This window comes from Colletotrichum siamense, assembly GCF_013390195.1.
Source record: "Colletotrichum siamense strain Cg363 chromosome Unknown KSG_Cg363_contig03, whole genome shotgun sequence".
Lineage (NCBI taxonomy): Eukaryota > Fungi > Ascomycota > Sordariomycetes > Glomerellales > Glomerellaceae > Colletotrichum > Colletotrichum siamense.
This window is the reverse complement of record NW_023501016.1, coordinates 2,407,815-2,427,431: the sequence shown is the minus strand read 5'-3', so window position 1 is coordinate 2,427,431 and position 19,617 is coordinate 2,407,815. Positions and strand designations below refer to the sequence as shown.

At 53.9% G+C, this 19,617-nt stretch overlaps 3 protein-coding genes across 3 annotated transcripts; all 3 read left to right on the top strand.

Annotated features, from left to right (window-relative positions):
• Positions 1-1,117: 1,117 nt before the first annotated feature.
• CGCS363_v004643 (uncharacterized protein) lies at positions 1,118-2,581 on the top strand (the record flags this gene model as incomplete). Its single annotated transcript, XM_036636492.1, has 1 exon — positions 1,118-2,581. The coding sequence occupies one exon, from the start codon at positions 1,118-1,120 to the stop codon at positions 2,579-2,581; it is 1,464 nt and encodes a 487-aa protein (XP_036497877.1).
• A 2,610-nt stretch (positions 2,582-5,191) lies between these two features.
• On the top strand, positions 5,192-7,479 carry TMN7 (Transmembrane 9 superfamily member 7; the record flags this gene model as incomplete). Its single annotated transcript, XM_036636491.1, has 3 exons — positions 5,192-5,273; positions 5,350-7,405; positions 7,461-7,479. 3 exons carry the CDS (start codon positions 5,192-5,194, stop codon positions 7,477-7,479), a joined length of 2,157 nt encoding a protein of 718 aa, XP_036497876.1.
• Positions 7,480-13,994: 6,515 nt separating this feature from the next.
• On the top strand, positions 13,995-18,831 carry abc4 (ATP-binding cassette transporter abc4; the record flags this gene model as incomplete). The annotated part of the gene is made up of 5 exons (XM_036636490.1): positions 13,995-14,077; positions 14,285-16,854; positions 16,902-17,797; positions 17,845-18,102; positions 18,157-18,831. 5 exons carry the CDS (start codon positions 13,995-13,997, stop codon positions 18,829-18,831), a joined length of 4,482 nt encoding a protein of 1,493 aa, XP_036497875.1.
• Between the last annotated feature and the right edge of the window lie 786 nt (positions 18,832-19,617).

The following is a 19,617-nucleotide window of genomic DNA, read 5'->3' as shown; positions in this document are numbered from 1 at the left end:
TGAGAGCTTGCCTTCTCTCGCCCGAGAATGCGGCAAGACATCGAATGGCCGAAAGTAAAGTGCAGTCAACAGCCAATTCTCGGCACCGAGACCCAGATACTTCTCGGAGTCGGAGTAGAGATGGAGAAAACTAGCTGCCATTCACGCCTTTCACGCCGTGTAGTCATAGCTACAGAGTGAATGATTGCTCCGCAGAGCCTGCGCAGAGCCCGAGCAGAGCCCTGGAGAGAGAGAAAAAGCCTTCCATGTTCAATCCGCCCTGTGACACATTCCGGGGCTCGGAGTTCCACATGCGCCTGCAACTGGGAGATCGCTGCGCGGGAACACACCAGTTGCCCCAGCCAAAGAGCCGCGCTACAGGAGCAGCTACGCTGTAAACAGCCTTCGTGCTCACTGGAAGGGCGTCACTGTGTCGTCCCTTCTTAGGGGAGTCATCCACCGGCCCAGTGTGGACCCTTCTTTTTTTTTTTTCCCCCTTGGCTCCACACCATGTGAGTCTCTCTTTCTCTCTTGTTTCTTCCTCCCACGTCTGTGCTCGTCCAACATGTACATCTGCCATGTATCTCATGTACCTCTCTCAGGTACCGGTACGATGCCCACCTCCCTCCATCACGCAGGCTGGAGGTGAGGAGCCCGCCCTTTGCAAGTGCAAAGGCGTGGAGGGCTTGTTTCCGGCCCTGGCGCCGCCTGCTTTCCTGCCATGGATTGCTGCTTGGACAAGTCAAACGAACCTCCTGTTGGGCCTGACCATCCTTGACTTTGACTCAGCCTTAAAGAGAGCCGGTTCGCCCTTCCTCTTGTCATCGTGATACTCTATTACTCTCCGTACCACTCAGAAGCCTCAACTCGATTCCTGTTACCACACTCCAACCCATCTTGTCCCCATCTGGTTTCCATCACATATCCAGGGACCTCCAATCGACTCGTCATCTATATATGACCGCTATCCACTGCAACGCCGTCTTGAAGTTCTAGACCGCCGTCCACTTGCTCATGTTCGCCCTGCTTACACCAAAGCAACTGGCGCTCGTGCTCCCCCTCACACGTCAGGCATAGAAAGGCATTGACAACTCAACATCACCATCAACCATCCTTGTCCCGGATCCAAATCGTCAAAATGTCCAGCCACAGCGAAATCAGCTCGGTCGTCACCTTCGCCCGCCAGTCCGGCCACAAGAAGATGAGCATCGAGATCAACATCAACGACCACTACACCTCCAAGGTGTACACTTCTGGCAGCCCCATCTCTGGAGACGTCATCATCACACCAAACAATGATTGCCGCTTCGACTACGTCCAGATTATTCTTCTGGGCACCTCAAGGACTCGTCTGGATGCCGTCCAGATTCCCCAGCTGTCGTCCCACACTTTCCTGAAGCTGGATATGCCTATCCCCGAGTCGGCCTACCCCGTACCCCGGATTTTCGAGGCTGGCCGCACTTACACCATCCCCTTCAACTTTGTCATCCCCCAGCACCTCACCATCAGCGCGTGCACTCACAAGGCGCAATCCGACCTTATTCATGACCACCACATGCGGTTGCCGCCATCCATGGGCAGCTGGGAGAAGGACGACATGAGCCCCGACATGGCCCAGATCCACTACGCCATCAAGGCCCGCGTTGTGCGTCAGGATGAGCTCGGCGGACGTCCCACTAAAGTCATGGAGGACGCCTACCTGCTCAACGTCCTCCCTTCCTCGCCTGAAGACCCGCCCTTGAACATCACCAAGCAGGACAAGGGGTACACTCTGAGCAAGACCAAGACGATCCGCAAGAACATCTTTTCTTCCAAGCAGGGACGCATCACAGCTTCGGCCGCCCAGCCTGGAGCTGTCTATCTTACTCAGGACGGCCGTGGCTCTTCTGAAGGCACGCTCATGGTTAACCTCAACTTTGAGCCTGCTTCTGCCGATATCCTACCTCCAAAGGTTAGCACTGTCTCTGCAAAGATCCAGTCCCAAACATGGTACGGCGCGACGCCCATGACGAGGTTCCCCAACCTAGGCGACAGCCACGAAGTCTACGCCTTGACTCAGCAACTCGCCTACCAGACTTCCGTTCCCCTGCTGTCGGCGACGGTTGACAAGACTCACTGGCGCCAACAACTGGCATCCACCACTCGTCGCGACTCTGGTTACTCCAGTGATGGCCTGCAGGGCAACAACTCTGACTCGGATCACTCTCGAGGCCGCCGCTCCAGCAAGGATCGCTCTTCGCCAATCAACCACCTTGCTCTCCTCCAGATCCCTTTTAAGCTTCCGACGTCGCGCAAGACGTTCATCCCGACCTTCCACGCCTGCATCGTCTCCCGAACTTACACACTGCAACTGACGCTTGTCGTTGGCGACACCAAGGTCAACTTGGCTGTCCCTATTCAGATTGCTCTGGAGCCTCCCGTGCAACAGGACATGGGCTTGCCGAGCTTCGATGCGGTGATGGCGCAACAGGAAGAGGCGGAAGCTGATGCATACCTCCAGCCAAGGCTGTTGCAGCAACCTGCGCCCGAGTTCCAAGGCAACGCAGTATTGCCAGGATATGGTGACTTTTCGATGAGGAGGGCAGCAGTGCCAACCGCTTGAATGTATCGGCAATGTTTACCACCAAAGACGAGTTACGACTGACGGAGATTTTTCATACACGATACCACATCTCAATACTTTTCCTTTGTCAAAATGTTTCATTTTGTACTAGATGGGTTCGATGCGAAAAGGAACTGCATCGAAAGAGCACGAGAAACCTGGGAGTTGGGCATGGAATCAAAAAAGGGTTTGCTTTTGGAACGTCATTTCATCCATTTCTTCGGATACCACACATTCGCATGTTTATAACGATACCCAAAGAGCACAGGCAAATTGGATATATACACTCAATAATAATACGAAAATCAAATGGAATAAATGCGCCAGGCTTAAGCTGTGATCACTTGATGCTAGTTGAAGGTGGACCAGTATCCACAAGTCATGCAGCCGATTCAAGCCGCTGGGCCCATAATTTACGAATGGGTCTGTAGGTAAGATGCCGTATTCCAGTCCGGCGACGATGCCAAGGCCGGTACTCCAGCAGCTCCGGGAGGGGACGGGTGTACGGGAGCAGAGCGGAGCGGAGGCCTGATAGAGTGGGCTTAGACTCGGCGCACCGGCACGGCACTGTGGGACATGGACGGACGCTGGAAGAAAATAAGTGGAGACTGGCGGAAAGTTCTGGACCGACCGGGGGGTGCGTTTGGCGAGATTGCTTCCTCCCCGGAAAAACGAAGAGCTCTGGAAGGATTACGACATGGGGTTCGCGATTGCTGATTATTTGTGGGGAAGAGGTGATCTCCCCCCCTCGTCGTACCGGGACTGGAGCAACTCTGAGCACTGAGCACCCAGATGACGATGGCTTGGGTCTCAGCACCCGGCGCGGACCCAACGAGGACGCGAGTTCCCCAGTCGCGGGAAGCGTAAGCCGTTGCGGCTTTCTTGTTGCTATTGATAGGTCTTGACGCCGTCTGCGTTTGGCGGGGGAACTGGCGCTGATCGCAACCCACATCGCGGTGTAGGGTCCTTTGCGGTCCGTTTCGATCTCTCTTTGATGTGGTAATACCTAGTGTCAGGCTGCAGCAGCTGAAGTGACGGGCGGCTGAGGAAGAGGGCGAAGGTGCAAGGTCTGAGGTGAGAGCACATAGTTAGTGTAAGGCAAGGTAGGTAAGCTAAGATGGAACCTGCAACCTGTAACCCGTTGGCTTGTCGCCTGTAACTGCTGGCGGTGGGTGTCTGTGTGTTCGCATGCGCCGCCCTCGCAGCGACTCCATCCATTCCGTTTGGGGGCTTCGAGATGGCGAAAAGAAGCGATGGCCGTTGCGCTACGAATACACGTGACGACGCCAAACCCCTTTCATCTTGGCTGCGTCCTGGGCGAGGGCTTGAACTCACTCCGTGCCGTACCTATTACACTGCACGCCTTTCAATGTTGGTGCCGGCTTCTGGTTCTCCCCAACACAACTTGCCTGCGTGCGTGATTGGTGCCGTTTTTAAACAACAGGCAGCGGCAGATATAGGGGTCGGGGATGAGGGCGGGAAATGACGAGCGAACTGCGGGGGACGGTGACTGGTTGAGCATCTTCAATTGGCCATACAGAGGGCGCTGCAGGAGATAAGGCAATACCGTGCCCAGGAATTACCCTAAATGCCTTCCCGATGCAGCAGGAAAGGCGGCACTCCGCAGTCGTATCTTGCGACCTTCCTTCTGGTCAGATGGAGGTCTCGCAAGTCGGTCTCTCATATGTTCATATGGACGTCGTAATGAATTGCCCCGGGACGTGACTGCCGCCTTTATTAACAGGGCCTGCAGTGCTATATGCCTTGAACCGTGCACAAGCACCCCCCATGTCCACTGCGATTCCCATTTCCGTTCCCGCGCATTCCGTCGTCCCGTCTCGTCTCCTCCTCCCAGCAGTGCCAGTGCCTGTGCCAGTGACCTACCTCCCAGCTTTCATCTTCCTCCCCTCCCCTCCCGCCTCCGTCCCATCTTGGTGCTTGTTTTGTCTTCCTCCCTTCCCGTGTCCCGCGAGTCCTGACTCCTGACTCTCTCATCCCTACTGCTTGTTTTGTCCTGCTTGCGCGTATCTTGACAGCCATCGGATTGCTGCACAGTACACGAGTTCGCCAGTTCCAGCAGCTGGTGCCCCAAGGTTGACCCCGTCTCGACAGGAGGATTGCGGTGGCTGAGTTGCGTCACTCTCGACAAGCTTGCTTCTCTGGTCCAGAACTTATTTCTCTCTAAACTTCCCGAACTCTGGTACTTGGTACCGATTCCACTCGTTAATCCCGCCTTCCCTCCTTCCGACCCTTTCGACCCTCTTCTTTTTTCCCCCCAGCTCCAGCTTTCTTAGTTCCAGCCCGGAGAAGAGGCCCCTCCCATTTGCGGCGGCGGCGTGGCGCTCAGAGACACCGTGCAGCCACGGACCTGGTTCTCGAATTTGACGCGACCGTCTTACCTTTATTTCGCCCTCCACGCCTATCTTATCTACCTCAACCGCCCCCGGTTCCCTTTCAATTCCTCGGCGACACACCCGTCGACGACTCGATCAGCTCCCCAAGGGAAAAACCAACAACACGAACAGCGAACAGCTCGCCTCCTCGACACGAAGCTAGCATCATAACGGTTCATGCGGAATTAGTCGGCTACTCGCGACCACACTCGACACAATGCGACAGGTGCTGAGGGCCGGCTTGGGATGCCTCGTCTCCCTGCTGCTCGCCGCACCGGCTGACGCCTTCTACATTCCAGGTTCGCCGCCCCTGCGCAAGCTCCTAGGGAAGGAATTGGGTTGTTGGGTGACGATGCTGACCATTTCCCGACGCAGGCTGGTCTATCAAGAGCTACCACGACGGCGAACAGATCCCGCTCCTTGTTAACAAGGTCTACTCCGATAACACGCAGCTTCAGTATGCGTACTACGACCTCCCCTTCGTGTGCCCCCCGACGGGCAAGCCGAAGCCCGGCACCGGGCTGCTGAGCGGACAGAGCATTCCCCTTAACCTCGGCGAGGTCCTTCGTGGCGACAGGATAAAAACGTCCGACATTGACTTGGTCGTGGGCCAAGATAAGCCATGCAACCTGCTGTGCAATCGCGAGATTTCAAGGAAGGAGATGCGGAGGGCCCGCGAGATGGTGCAGGACGGCTACGTCACCGAATGGATCGTCGACAACCTCCCCGGTGCCACGAGCTTCGTGACCGTCGACAAGAGCCGCAAGTACTACGCTGCCGGCTTCAAGCTGGGCTTCACAGATTACGCTGCCAACGGTGGCAAGCCCCGCCACTTCATCAACAACCACCACACCATCGTCATCCGCTGGCGCAAGGCACCTGGCAAGGCTGGCGAGAGAGGCGGCAAGGTCGTCGTCGGCTTCGAGGTCTACCCCAAGAGCATCGGGCCTCAGACCAAGCGCGAGGAGAGCGGGTGCCCTGCTGATCTGCAGAACATTGACCAGAACTTCGAGCTCTACCTAGCCCCGAACAAGTCGAGCGACAACTCGGCGCAGTACTCGCAGTCCTCGTACCAGCCGGAAGACGACGAGGACCCCGACGACGACGCCAAGCTCACCATTCCCTACACCTACTCTGTCTACTTCCGCGAGGACAACAACGTTGAGTGGTCGCGACGATGGGATTTGTACTTCGTCAACCAGGAGGAAGGCTCCAAGATCCATTGGCTCGCTATCGTCAACTCGCTGATCATCTGTGGTCTGCTTACTGGTATCACCCTGATGATCTTGGCCAGGACTATTCGCTCCGACATTAAGGGTTACAAGGAGGTTCCTCTCGAGGATGGCAAGCCCAAGCTGAAGCGCAAGAAGACTGGAAACAGATCTCCCAGGCTTTCAGAGAAGACTGGCGGACTTCTCGACCAAGGAAACGATGTGGAGAACGATGCGGATGTGTCTTCCGACGAGGAGGCATTGGAAGATGTCACGGGTTGGAAGCTGCTGCATGCCGATGTTTTCAGGACTCCTGCTTTTGGCTACCTCCTGGCGCCCTTGGTCGGTTCGGGCATGCAACTGCTTTTCATGGCTATCGGACTGGTCCTTCTGAGCGCCCTTGGCGTCCTCAACCCGAGCTTCCGCGGAGGATTCATCAGCGTTGGAGTCGGTCTGTTCGTCTTTGCCGGCCTGTTCTCCGGCTACTTCTCAGCACGTGTCTACAAGACCTTTGATGGACAAGATTACCGAAAGAATGCGCTGGTCACTGCTGTTCTCTTCCCGGGTCTGCTCTTCGGCATCGTCTTCATTCTGAACTTGTTCGTCTGGGCGCAGGCCTCTAGCACGGCCATCCCCTTCGGCACCCTCGTGGCGATCATCTTCCTCTGGTTGTGTATCCAGGTTCCCCTGGTCTACGCTGGTTCTTGGTTCGGTTTCGTTCGCGGTGGAACCTGGGAACACCCGACCAAGACAGCCACCATTCCCCGCCAGGTCCCGCTGCAAGCTTGGTACATCAAGTCTTGGCAGTCGATCCTTCTGGCTGGCCTCATTCCCTTCGCAGTCATCTTCATCGAGCTGCTCTTCGTCTTCCAATCCGTGTGGCAGGACAAGAGCGGCTACTACTATGTGTTTGGATTCCTGGCGGTGGTTTCGGTCATCCTCATCCTGACGATTGCTGAGGTGACTGTAGTCACCATCTACATCCAGCTCTGCTCTGAGAACTACAACTGGTGGTGGCAGTCGTTCATGGTCGGTGGTGGTAGCGCAGTCTGGGTGTTTCTGTACTGCGTGTGGTACTACTTCTTCAAGCTGCACATCACCGGCTTCGTCAGCAGCATGCTGTTCTTCAGCTACAGCTTCATGGCTTGCTGCGTGTATGGTCTCTTGACGGGAACCGTTGGTTTCCTGAGCGCATATGCCTTTGTGAGGAGGATTTACGGGTAAGCACTCTTCGATTCGCGACTCTCTGCACACTCAAGCTGACCTCTTTTCCAGAGCGATCAAGGCGGACTAAGCCATCGTGCCAGTGATTGAACGTAAAGTGCTTTAATGTGTTTACGGCACGAAAACGGATTGACGGCGCTTATTAATGCATTGCCCGGGGCGTCACGTTTTGGGGAATGTCCACGGGGACAGGCGTTTTACCGGAAATGATCAACTTTGTCCCTGGCCTTTTTTGACCGGGCGGGTTAGACTATTGACTTACAGTATATATGATGACAGGATCAAACAACAGGGCAAAAGGAGGGATTGAATGGTTGCGAGTATATAATCAGCTTGTCCAGTCTCTACGGAACAATCAAAACTTCAAAATGATGTCATGGTCCAACTGAGTGGTGAAGCTGCCTGTGCAACAGCAGGTGTGTTTTCGCAATGGAGAGTGGTAAGAGATTGAGAGGGTATTTAATGAAGGCTTGTTTGTGATGTGAGGTCGACGAGAATAGCCTTGCGAGATCTTGGCTGTGTAAAGCTAGCTCCTGTGTGTGTACGCTTGATGACCTTTAGACTAGTTGATGGGATATATTGTAGTTGAGAAGGGGGAGTTGAGAGTGGCGGCGGGTGAACAGTCATACTAAGATGGGCGTGAATACGGTCAAGACAGCAGACATGACGGGTGAAGGGGTAGGCCTCATCGTTCTGACAATCTCATGTGGGCATCAAAGGGTCCCCTCATAATACTTCCAGCAGAAACTATACCTCTGTCATGAGACGCGTCTGCCTAAGCGTTCAACTGGAGTCCGGCAACATTGCTCGCTGGTTTTTTTGTAATCTGATATGTGGTGTTCTTTAATATATCTTGTGTTCCTGCTCTTTAGGCAGATCATTCGCAGATTAAGAGCGTCAGGAGGATGTCATTATTGATTCTTCTGTGAAACTGGGCGAGGGCAGGTATACTAAGCAGCAAGAGGTATAAAAAGGTGTCTTTGCCTGGTCTTGAAGTTGACAAGGGCGGGCGCACACCCAATGGGGGCCGGCGGTCATGGCTCTGCATTACATGTGCTATGCCATTGCAAATAGATGGGTGAGATACTTAACAGGAATGGGGGCTTGAAACACACAGCGGTGAAGTCCGTCATCTCGCTTTCCATCCGCGCATTTGCAACGAATACGCCCCAGGAATGTGTTTAAGGAAGCAAAGCCCTTTGAGAAGATTAGAGCGGGAAGCAAGAACAGGTGTCAACAAAGGTTCTCTCCTTTGAGATGCACATCTCCCGCAGCTGCAGATGAAAACGACTACGAATTCCTTGTTGCCGTTGGTATCAGGAATTGGATTCTGAACATTTGGTACTGCGTATCGTTAAGCCTTTATACCCTGCGCACAGCTTCACTTCATGATCGCCTAGATGTGTTATGATATGTTTTTTGTGCCTTATAATAGGAAATATAAATGGGGCAAGTTATCTTTGAAGATAAGTCTTCTTCACAATGCTCGCTGTGGCTTGCATGTTTGCTAATGTTGACGGGCTTTTTCCTGAAAGTTGAGAAGGAGTGTCAGTATTAGGGACTGAAGAATAGAATGGCTTAGCTTGCTCTGCGTCAATAGAGTCCGTCATTCCGCTTCTCGTCAGTGTATTCAGTTGCAAGTATATTGGTGTAGTGGGGGGTAACAATTTTCATGTACCTGCGATCAATGTTCGGATCACACATCACGAAGTGTTGAGACTAGGTGTAGGTGCCCATGCTCGGATTCATACTGCTGGAGGCAGACACCGGCGGAGACACGCTCTTATGCAAGTTTACCAATATTTCTTCTTGCCCACCCTTTTCAGGTGCCGACGTGGCCTTTCACACTGGGGGATATTGGTATATAAGGCTCCAGAGGATAAGAGTAAACTATGACGAGCAATGTGCTCCTCTGACCATTTGGATTTGCGATTGATACGACAAGATTACGTCCTTAGTTTCAAGCGCCCACGTAGCCTTTGGCTAATGATCTCTATAGTAAGGGTAGAATTATAGCTTTCCTGTCAGTCTCCAACTCTGCTGTTGCGAAAGTAATGTCTTTGTGATAAGTTAGCGGCGGCAGGCCACGGAAATAGATAAATGAATGTCCACTTTTGCCTTGAAGAGACGGCCTTTCTAGAGAACTTCTGGCTTCTGCTGCTGCCTCAAAACCGGGTGCAAAATTATCATTTCTCTGCTTCTGTAAACTACATCACAACGTTGGTTGCGCGTGTCTTTATATGTCCATGCAGTGGTGCTATCCCGCTTGGCATTTCGGCAGCTGCTCTGGGATACTGCTTCAATGCATCTAATTAACAAGCTTCTGTTCTATAAGGATCAGGGAGACGAATGATGATATTCGGATGGTATCGGCGGAAGGAAATGGATGTTATTTGCGCAATCTATAACAGCTTAACCCATGACGAGCGTTAATATAAATAAGTTGTCTGACGGGACAGCTTCGACCACGACCACGACCACGACAAATGCAATTGCATTGTCTTACTTGTTTCGTTCAATTCAGATCGTATTCAGCCAGCATGCGCCGTGTGTGCGCATCTCGTGCCAGGCAATGTCATGGACGAGGGTAGCCAACAGCACGTGGGACTGCCAGTCTTCAACCTCTGTTGCGTATTTGAAATTTTATAAGAGGACATACACAGAGAATGCCACAATCTTGACTATCAAAATTATTCAATGTAGGTTTCTTTGACAATTTGTTTTTCCCACCAAATCATAGTCACTATACTTCTATAAGAGTGACTCCCAGCTAGCGATTAATATTCCTCGCCTAAAGATGCTTAGCTTGCTTTTATTGCTATGACTTTATGTTAAACACTGAGATGATCGTTCGCGATAGCACCCGCAAGCGTGTTGGATCATGTTCCTCAACAACCGTCATCACTGAGTCCCAATAAGTTTCTGCTTCCTGAGTATTCTACTTAGAATACACACATGAAGCACGAGAACGAAGGCGGCCCTGCAGATCGCAGTGCCTCTCACGATTCTGCATCTCAAATTAACGTGGATAGCGTGCTTCCGCTTAGCACATCCTTGGGCCACGAGATGATGACTCTCAATCTGCCCCTGCCAATGAACGCATCGCGAATCCAAGCTCGCTGTGTCTTAAGTTATGTCTCATTAAACAGGGGTGAAGTTGCTATATTAGCAAGGTGGGCACCGGACCTGAAGATAGCACACCAATCATGCTCATCATCGGGTGTTCAACTTCATTCCTGTGCATGACGGAGTCCTTGGTTCCAATGACGAAACTTGTCGGTAAGGAACGTTATCGTTGTTTATGGAACGACACCCAGCTCTCATCTATCTCGTTCTCTAGTTTGTTCGATATTGTCTAGAATACTCATACAACAACGGAAACGCAAGAAGGCAAAGAGGAGACCTGTGGAAGAGCAGCCTGGGGGCGAATGGGACGGCGCTATATTACGTAGCTTCAGAAGCTTATGCATGAAATTGGCTCCGTAAGTCAGGCATCCGTGTACAAGAGATTACATTCTGCGGGTTATCCGTCTGCTCGGTATGAACAAGTTTATCTTGTACCCGGTATTCAAGAATTGTGAAGTTGCCTAAATGGTACCATAAGAAGACTTGGTCCCAAATCATCATATGTCAGTGAAATTGGTGTTCAAAAGCTTCATAAGCCGCGACTGCTTGTGGCGATTAGGCAGGAACTCTGTGCCTCATTTGATGGACGTCCTGAACCCTCTGAAGGAAGAAAACCATGACCTTGTCTCCGGGGTGGCAGACGCAGATGGAGCCCATTCGTCGAATTGCTTTCTGCAGCTGAGAAAGGCGCTGGCTGCAGACATTTTCTGTCTAGTCGGTACACTATCTGGGTATGAGACACATGTGCCCATCATCACAGCACTTCTTTCATCGCGAAGTATTTGAATAAGAATAGACAGGACAGAAAGAGACCATCCTTGGTATTCGAGTGCTGGACTTCAACGACTGAGCTCACTCAGACCGCTTGTCTGATCCGGGGCCGAGGTGCCTTCTGACATTTACTACCTGCCCCGTAGCAGTCTGAAGGCATACTGGCCTCCTAACATCATTGCAGTTTGGAAGAGGAAGCATTTTCACTAATCAGAGAATTAATAAGATCAAGTATTGTGATGAGGTTAAGCACGCTGACTGGAAAGCCCGGCGCTCAGCCGCCCGGAGCCGGCCCCCTCCGGCTTAATGACCGTGGGGCCGAGCCGGGAAGTGGCCGTCTTGGCTTGCGACACTGAACGGTTTCCGGCAAATGCTGTCGGAGCATAGGGGCGAACAGCTTGGAAACCCGCTGGTTGAAATACCTGCGACTTTTGCATTGCCTCCCAGGCTGTGCTCAACCTATGCTATCAGCAAAACGCAGGTCTAAACAGAGGTGTCGGGGCGATAGGCACGAAAGAGCCGAGTCTTTGAGTTGCTCGTTCGGTAAGGAATGCCGTCCTCAACCCGAACCCCGATCTTTGACGCACTAGCTCCGGCGCAGGTAGTGTACTCAAATCTCCTGCAAGCCACGAGGTCTTTTTGCAAAAGTCTCCTGGCAGGGCTTCCATGAGGGCAATATTTCTTGTTGAGAATGATCAGGGACCTTTTGAGTCATCCTCAAGATTATCGAGACTCGATGATGTTGACTCATGCCGGCGACCACAATCCAATGGGAGACCTTGGCAGACAGTACCTGCCTATTGTAGCACATCGCTGCCTGGATGCAGTGCTGCACGACCCGTTGTGGGGTGAATGCACGGCGTTGGGGTGCCGGGGAGGCGGGATGGCTTTTGTGGCGGACAGGGTATCATCTCAAGTTCGGGGATACTGCGTCCCTGCCGAGGACACGAGCAGAGACGACGGGAGGCGACACGACAGCGACACGCAGAGAAGGACGACAGGTTGACGTGGCCCGGTGTTCGAGATCAGCGTTCGAACGAGTCGAATGGGCCGATGCTTCTGTGAGCCGGTTTCTCGCTGGGTGTATATCAAACACGACAAAAGATGGCCGGTTTGTCTGATTGTTGGATTTGCATTTCTAAGCGGCGCGCGGTGTCGGAGGGATCTGGGTCTGCGAGTTTGCGAGTCTGCGTTGATGTGTTGTTGTTTCTGTTTCACCGCATGTTGCGAGGTGCGAGGTGCGAGGGACGGTGAGGCATGATGCCGGCGCGCGGTGTGCTGGGCGTCGGTGGCAGGTGGCAGCGGGTGAGCTGGGCGCCCTCTAACAGGTTCCTCTCACAGTGAGAGCGAGCCTGGCCAGCAGATCAAGCTTTTGATGGAACCAATGGGGAGCGCCCCGTGGTGGTTTCGGTGAGAGCCCGGCGCGGGAGCTAGAGGGGAGCGTGGCAGACGCTACAGGGGATCACGTTGCGTTTCAGGGTCTTGGCTGCTTTTGTTCGCTGGCGGGTTGGTTCGCTGATGCTGTCATCTATTTCACTGATGCTTCGATGGTTCTGTTGACGATGCTTTTCTTCAAGATGCCCTCTGAGACTCTAGTATTATCATACTCGCTTCTGTAGCTGAAATAGCAGTAGAAGAATGCAGACACAAAGTAACCAGCCATGATGAATCACCGCCTTCCATGATCAAACAGAGGACGGCGTTCCGTTTCGAGGCATGTCCAAGTTTTTGCTATCGGTATCGGGCCAGCAGCTGGGCTGTCCCCTGGAATTCCAGCGCAAGCCCAGCGAAAGCAACCCAGCTAGCGCGGTTTGGCTGCAAACACCCGACCTCTTCACCGGCATCCGAAGCCGCTCCGACATTGTGCGCTGGCGTCTGTTCTAAAGGCCTACCTAAACCCGCAGCGGTCCCGAGACGGCCAAATTCACCCGCGCTTAGGTAGGTATGGATGTTGAGAGACAGACACAGAGGGAGAATGCTGGGTAGAAGGGCCAAGTGCAATTGCAACATCTGGATGCCTCGCTCGCATCATTCTGTCATCCCGGCTCATCAACCACTCACCATCCACCCATAGCCAAATCGGCCCCTCCCCGGCACCAGAACCCGTCCAGACGAATGCAGCCCTCACCCATCTTCAGCGCTGCATCTGCCTGTCTTACCGGGGGTTCAATTGGGCCTGTCGATGCCATTCGTGCGCTCTCGATCCACTTTGTTCGGCGGTGCCCCCCCAAATGCCATCTATCCCCCCCATGTCCCATGTCCCATGTCCCATGTCCCTGGTCTGGTCTGGTCCCATCCGCGTTCCCTCTGCCGTATCTAATCGCTCTTACGAATACATACCAAGTACTGCGCATACTCTGAAGCAGGTACTCACCGGTGGGCTCGACATATCTTTTTTTCCGGGGTAAATTGAAGCATTCCTCTTTCTTTCCTTCCTTACACTTGCTAGTATTGTTTCCCATCATCCTTCGTTTATATACGTCGGATAAACAAACGAGGATCCTTTGACGCTACTGTCAGCAGCAGTTTCCTCTCTCTTATCGTCAATGACGTGCCCCTCGTGAAAGCCTCACTCATTCGAACCCACCCAACTGCAGACGCGAACCGACGAGACGGGAGCGAGCTGACACCCACGTCATCTTGGGTCCCTTCCCGTGCGGCGCATCGCAGACCTCAACGTCCGCCGTCATGGACTTCTTTATGGAGCGGGCCCTGACGCTCGCAGCCACGGCCCGGTCCCAGTCGCAATCCTTCTTGGCCACCGTTCAAAGGTACGTGAGACGGCATATCATGGCCGCCGGAGTGGTTCAACCTCAGCTCCGTTCCTGCAGATCGTTGCGACCCGCCGTTGCGCAACTGCATGCTGGGGCTTTTTTAGACTTTTGCCAGCCAAGCCCATACTTTATCCGCAGTTGCGCGGGAGCTCCTACTGCCTCGAGTTGAATGAAAACGAGTTCCAGGTGCTGACAGCCTCACAGACACGAGGAACTAGCCTGGATCGATGATGTATCACAGTTTGCGGAATCAGGCTATCCTCAAGTCTTCATCGTCGCCATCTCCGTACTCTGGACCGCCACTCGCCTCTTCCACCGCCGCTCCAAGCCATCATCACCCGAGTACCGTGCCGCTGCCATCAAATGGCCTTGGGAGCTATGCGCTCAAGTGTCTCGCGGCTCAGCGCTTGCTTTCCTCGCCCTCGCTGGCGCTCGAGGCCAGACACCATGGCTGAACGTCGTCGCTGTTGGCTACGCCTTTTCACTCGGCCTTCTCAGGCTCATCAACGACTTGCACTGGCGGCATATTGCCTTGCATCAAGTCAACTTTGTTCTATCTACTGAGCTGCTCATTCTAGCTGCATCGTCGGCACTCCCCTGCATCGAAGCCACGAGCACATGTGCGATCGCGACACCGGTAAGAGGTGGCCTCGCAAGTTTGGCGGTTGCTGTTCTCATCGCAATCACTACTCCTAGAGAGTGGGTACCTCCCGCGCTCAAGTACGACGTCCCCGAGGGCTACGAGACCAACGAACCCGCGCCGGAGGAGACTTGTAGTTGGGCCAACTATTACATGACCTTCGAATGGCTTACCCCCTTGGTATGGAAGGGTGCGCGCACAGAAATCACCGTGGACGACCTTCCTCGGCTGCCGTGGTACGACGAGCCGCTTTTGCTGCTCGACAAGATCAAGAAAGCTCGCCTCAGGGGCAAGACGACCATTTGGACGCTTTTCTTCCTTCTCAAGACCGAAGTTGCGCTCATGTCTGGCTACATCAGCACTGCGTACGCTGCCGAACTGATCGCTCCTTACGCTTTGTACCAGCTTCTCTCCTACCTTGCCGACCCTCAAGGCTCGATCATCCGTCCGTGGGTCTGGCTCTTCCTCATGTTTTCCGGACCCCTGTCGCGGTCCGTTTTGTTCCAGCAGTACGTCTTCACGTCGACTCGTCTGGTGGTGCGCCTGAGGTCTGCACTTACACAGGAACTCTATCACCGCGCAATTACGTCCATGGAACTGGAGGACGACATCTTTGCTGCCAAGGGGGAGGCTGAAAAGAAGAAGGCTGGAGGCGAAACTCGACGGTCGACTCCGGCTGGCCGCTTGGCTAATTTGATGGCCGCCGATGTACAAGCTATCTTTGGAGCGCGAGATATCATCATGGTTTCTATGGGTGTCTCCACCGGAACCGTGATCGGCTTTGTTGGACTGTACCAGATGTTGGGCTGGCCTGCTCTTGTCGGCATGGCTATCTTACTCTTCGCCGCCCCCATGACGGTTTTGGTCGCACGATTGATGGCTTTGGCCACCAGGAAAGCCAGAAGAGCCCAGGATTCCCGTATTTCCCTGGTATCGGAATATCTAGCGTCGATCCGCGCGGTCAAGTATTTCGCTTGGGAAGATGCCATCATCAAGACCATCGAGGATACGCGTGCGAACGAGCAGCGTGATCTGTGGCGCGTCTCGCTCATTTACGTTACCCTCAACCAGATCACAGCCTTGATGCCGTACATCGCCATGATCTCGATGTTTACGCTCTACGTCGGAGTGCTTGGACAGCCCCTGACGGCGGCCACTGCATTTACTACTACCTATCTCGTCAAGACCATTCGTCGCAACATCACGCAGATGGGCTTCATGTCGAGGAACATTACTAACGCTATGATTGCTATCGGCCGCCTTGACAAGTACTTCGATACTGCTACTCCTTTGGAGAAGTACCCCGAGGGAACGCTTCAGATTCAGGGTGCGACATTCAGAAGACACAAGACTGCGAGCTTTTTGCTCAAGGATCTCTCCATCGACTTTGTAGAAGGCGGTCTCAATGTCGTATCGGGTGTCAGCGGAAGTGGCAAGACGACCCTCCTTCTGGCAATCCTGGGAGAGACCGTCAAGGAGAGCGGTTCGATCACGCGGCCTAAGGATGTTGCGTTCGCGTCTCAGACTTCATGGTTGCAGAATGACACTATCAAGGAGAACATTCTCTTTAACAGCGCTTATGAGAAGGTTCGCTACGATAACGTTATCAACGCCTGCTGCTTGCCGGTAGACCTGCGGGAGATGGAGCACGGTGAACAGACCGTAGTCGGCGAGAACGGATCATCACTGTCGGGAGGCCAAAAGGCCCGCGTCGCTCTGGCTAGGGCCCTCTACTCGAAGGCACCGCTGCTTCTTCTCGATGACGTATTTTCAGCACTGGACGCCAAGACGTCTGCTTTGCTCTGGGAGCGTTGCTTCTGCTCTGACCTTCTCAAGGGACGTACTGTTGTGCTCGTGGCCCAGCAACCCTGGGTTGCTGCGCAGGCTGACATCGCCATCACCCTCGAAGACGGGGAGATGAAGAACATTGAACAGAACATCGGCGTCGTCAGGCAACCCGTTGCCGTTGCTAAGGACATCGAGGGCGAGGCGGACAACTCTGACTCTTCAGATACCGAAGTCGAGACACAGACGGATCCCATCAACGACAATAACAAGGTCGCTGATGATAAGGGAACCAAGGACGCGGTGGCTCAGGAGATGAAGACCGGCGGAAGGAGTGGACGTCTTATGTGTGAGTAATACCCTTTTCCCTTGATGAACGAGCTGACAATGGTACAGTCTTCAAGTACATGGTTTACTTTGGTGGGCCGTGGTACGCCATGTTCTGCCTGATTATGATGCTCCTCTCGCAGGTCGCAGTCATGGCTGGCTCCCTCTGGCTCTCTGTCTGGGTCGAGGCCTACAGCAGCCAGGTCGCCGTCGACATCGCCTTCTACCTTGGCATCTACGCCGCCATCACCGTGGCCGAATCCGTCATCTACGCTGGCGTCTTTCTCGTCTTTGAAAACGGCGCCTGGCACGCTGCCCGCAAGCTCCACAACGACTTCATCCGCGCCGTCATGCGCGTGTCGCTCTCATGGTACAAGAAGACTCCCGTCGGCCGCATCATCAACCGTTTCTCGAGCGACATGTCGTCTTTGGACTTGACCGTCAGCCCGCAGCTCCGCGCGTTCTTGGAGAGTAGCATGGCATTGATCATTCGAATTTTCGCAATCAGCTCCATTTTGCCGGTTTTCATGGTTCCCGCCGCAGTGACCTGCTTCCTCGGTATCATCATCGGCGAGCTGTACACACGCACCGCGGTAACGATCAAGCGTCTCGTGGCGTCGGCACAGTCCCCTATCTTCACGCAGTTCGCGGACACTTTGGCTGGGTTGGCGGTCATCCGCGCCAGGAGTGGCATGTCTGAGCAGTTCGGCAACAACCTGGCCGATAAGCTTCGCGTGTGGTCCCGCGCGGCAGAGGCCAACTTCAACTGCAACCGATGGGTAGCCATGCGTGTGGACGTAGTCACGGCTTTGGTGGGATTGAGCGCTGGTATCATTGCCGTGTCCAAGGCCGGTATCATCGCTGCCGGACTCGTGGGCTTCTCGCTCACTAATGCCACGGGATTGAGCCAGACTATTTTGATGTTGGTTCGCAGCATGAACGACCTCGAGATCGAGCTGCAGAGCGTGAGTTGCCCCGATTTGAAATCAAGTATGATACTGACCACAAGCAGTTTGGGCGCATCAAAGAGTACGCCGGTCTCGAGCCCGAGGAAAAGTCGGATGAGTCGTACCCAGAGGAGGGCGAGTACACCGACGACCCGGCGCATGCCATCCCGAAGGACTGGCCTGCGACAGGCGAGATCGAGTTCCGCAACGTCACCATCCGATACGACGAGAACGGGCCCAACATCCTAACAGATGTCAACCTCAAGTTCAAGGCTGGAGAGAGAGTCGCCATCATCGGCCGCACCGGCAGCGGCAAGTCCACAGTACGTATCAACGATCATTGTGTATGATGAGACCCAACTAACACCGCATTGCAGCTTGTTCTCTCTCTACTGCGCTTCACCCACATCGTCTCAGGCCAGATCCTCTACGACGGAATCGATATCACCAAGATCCCCCGCCGTCGCCTCCGCGAAGCCCTCACCATCATCCCCCAGGAAGCAGTCCTCTTCAACGGCACTCTGCGCTCCAACCTAGATCCCACCGGCACAATTGCGCCCCCGACCCTCGAGAGAGCCCTCGAGTCGTGCCAAGGCATCGCCTCGTTCCAGTACCACTCCGACTCGGACGACGCAGACGCCGATCCCTCGACCGAGGCGCCCGGCCTCGCGCTGTCAACGACCGTCAACGCCAAGGGCGAGAACTTTTCCCACGGCCAGAGACAGGTCCTGTCGCTGTGCCGTGCGCTGGTGAGGGGCAGCAGGCTGATGTTGCTCGACGAGGCGACCGCGAGCATGGACTACGAGACGGACCGCGGGATCCAGGCGGTGCTGAGGAGGGAGGTGGACAGCGACCGGACGCTGGTCACGATTGCACACAGGCTTCGGACGATTGCGGATTATGATACTGTTGTTGTTATGGGCGCCGGCAGGGTTGTGGAAGCGGGACGCCCGTCAGAATTGTATAAACGAAAGGGTGTGTTTTATGATATGGTGTATCACAGTGGTGAGAAGGAAGACTTGGAGACGATGTGGGGGGTTGCGAAGGAGTGAAAATTCGAGCGAGATTTGATGTCGATAGAGTCTTGAAGCGATATAGAGGGCGCTGATAGATGTAGACGGCGCCCCTGACCTGTAAAGGGCATGTTAATTGAGCGAGACTTGAGGTTTGGAATCCTTTTGGCCATAAGATAACCTTTGGTAACCACCGTCAAGTAGCATGTATCAGGCTATAAAAGCATGATTGGGGTCATCTTTTGGTGTGACAAGACAAATGATAACCATCAAAGGCTCGGGTCTCCAGTTGAATATGTGAGCAGTTTGCCTTACAATAACCACAATTCGGCTAACTCCGCGGCCATCGAACTGGAGTTGCACTGAAAACTTCTCTCTCTCCTTCAATTCTATATGTTAGTTCCCACGTATTCAGCTGCGTGAGTTGGAGATGGTGAATGCGGTATGCTTCAAGCAGAAGTCAAATAGGGTGAGCTTCATGAACCTTGACCAGTGTCTCGCGATCATTCTGTCGTTCGCCGTAGTCCAATTCTTCAATATCGCTGGCTGTCTATCTACTTTGAAGCTGAGCGTGCTGATTTATACACGCGCGGGTCGTATTAGGTGCGGGTCGATGACGATTGTTGGCTCAAGTATAAAGTGGCTTGATTCAGAGGTCGTTTGCTGAACTAGACCACGATTCGAATATTCTCCTGCCCTTGGAACCCGAGCCAGCTCGAGTGGAGATATCGCGCTCCTTCTCTGAACACACCATCCGACCCCCGCAATGGTCTGACATCGGACTCACCGGTCTCTCACAAAAGTCTCTCGCATCGTCTGTTGTTC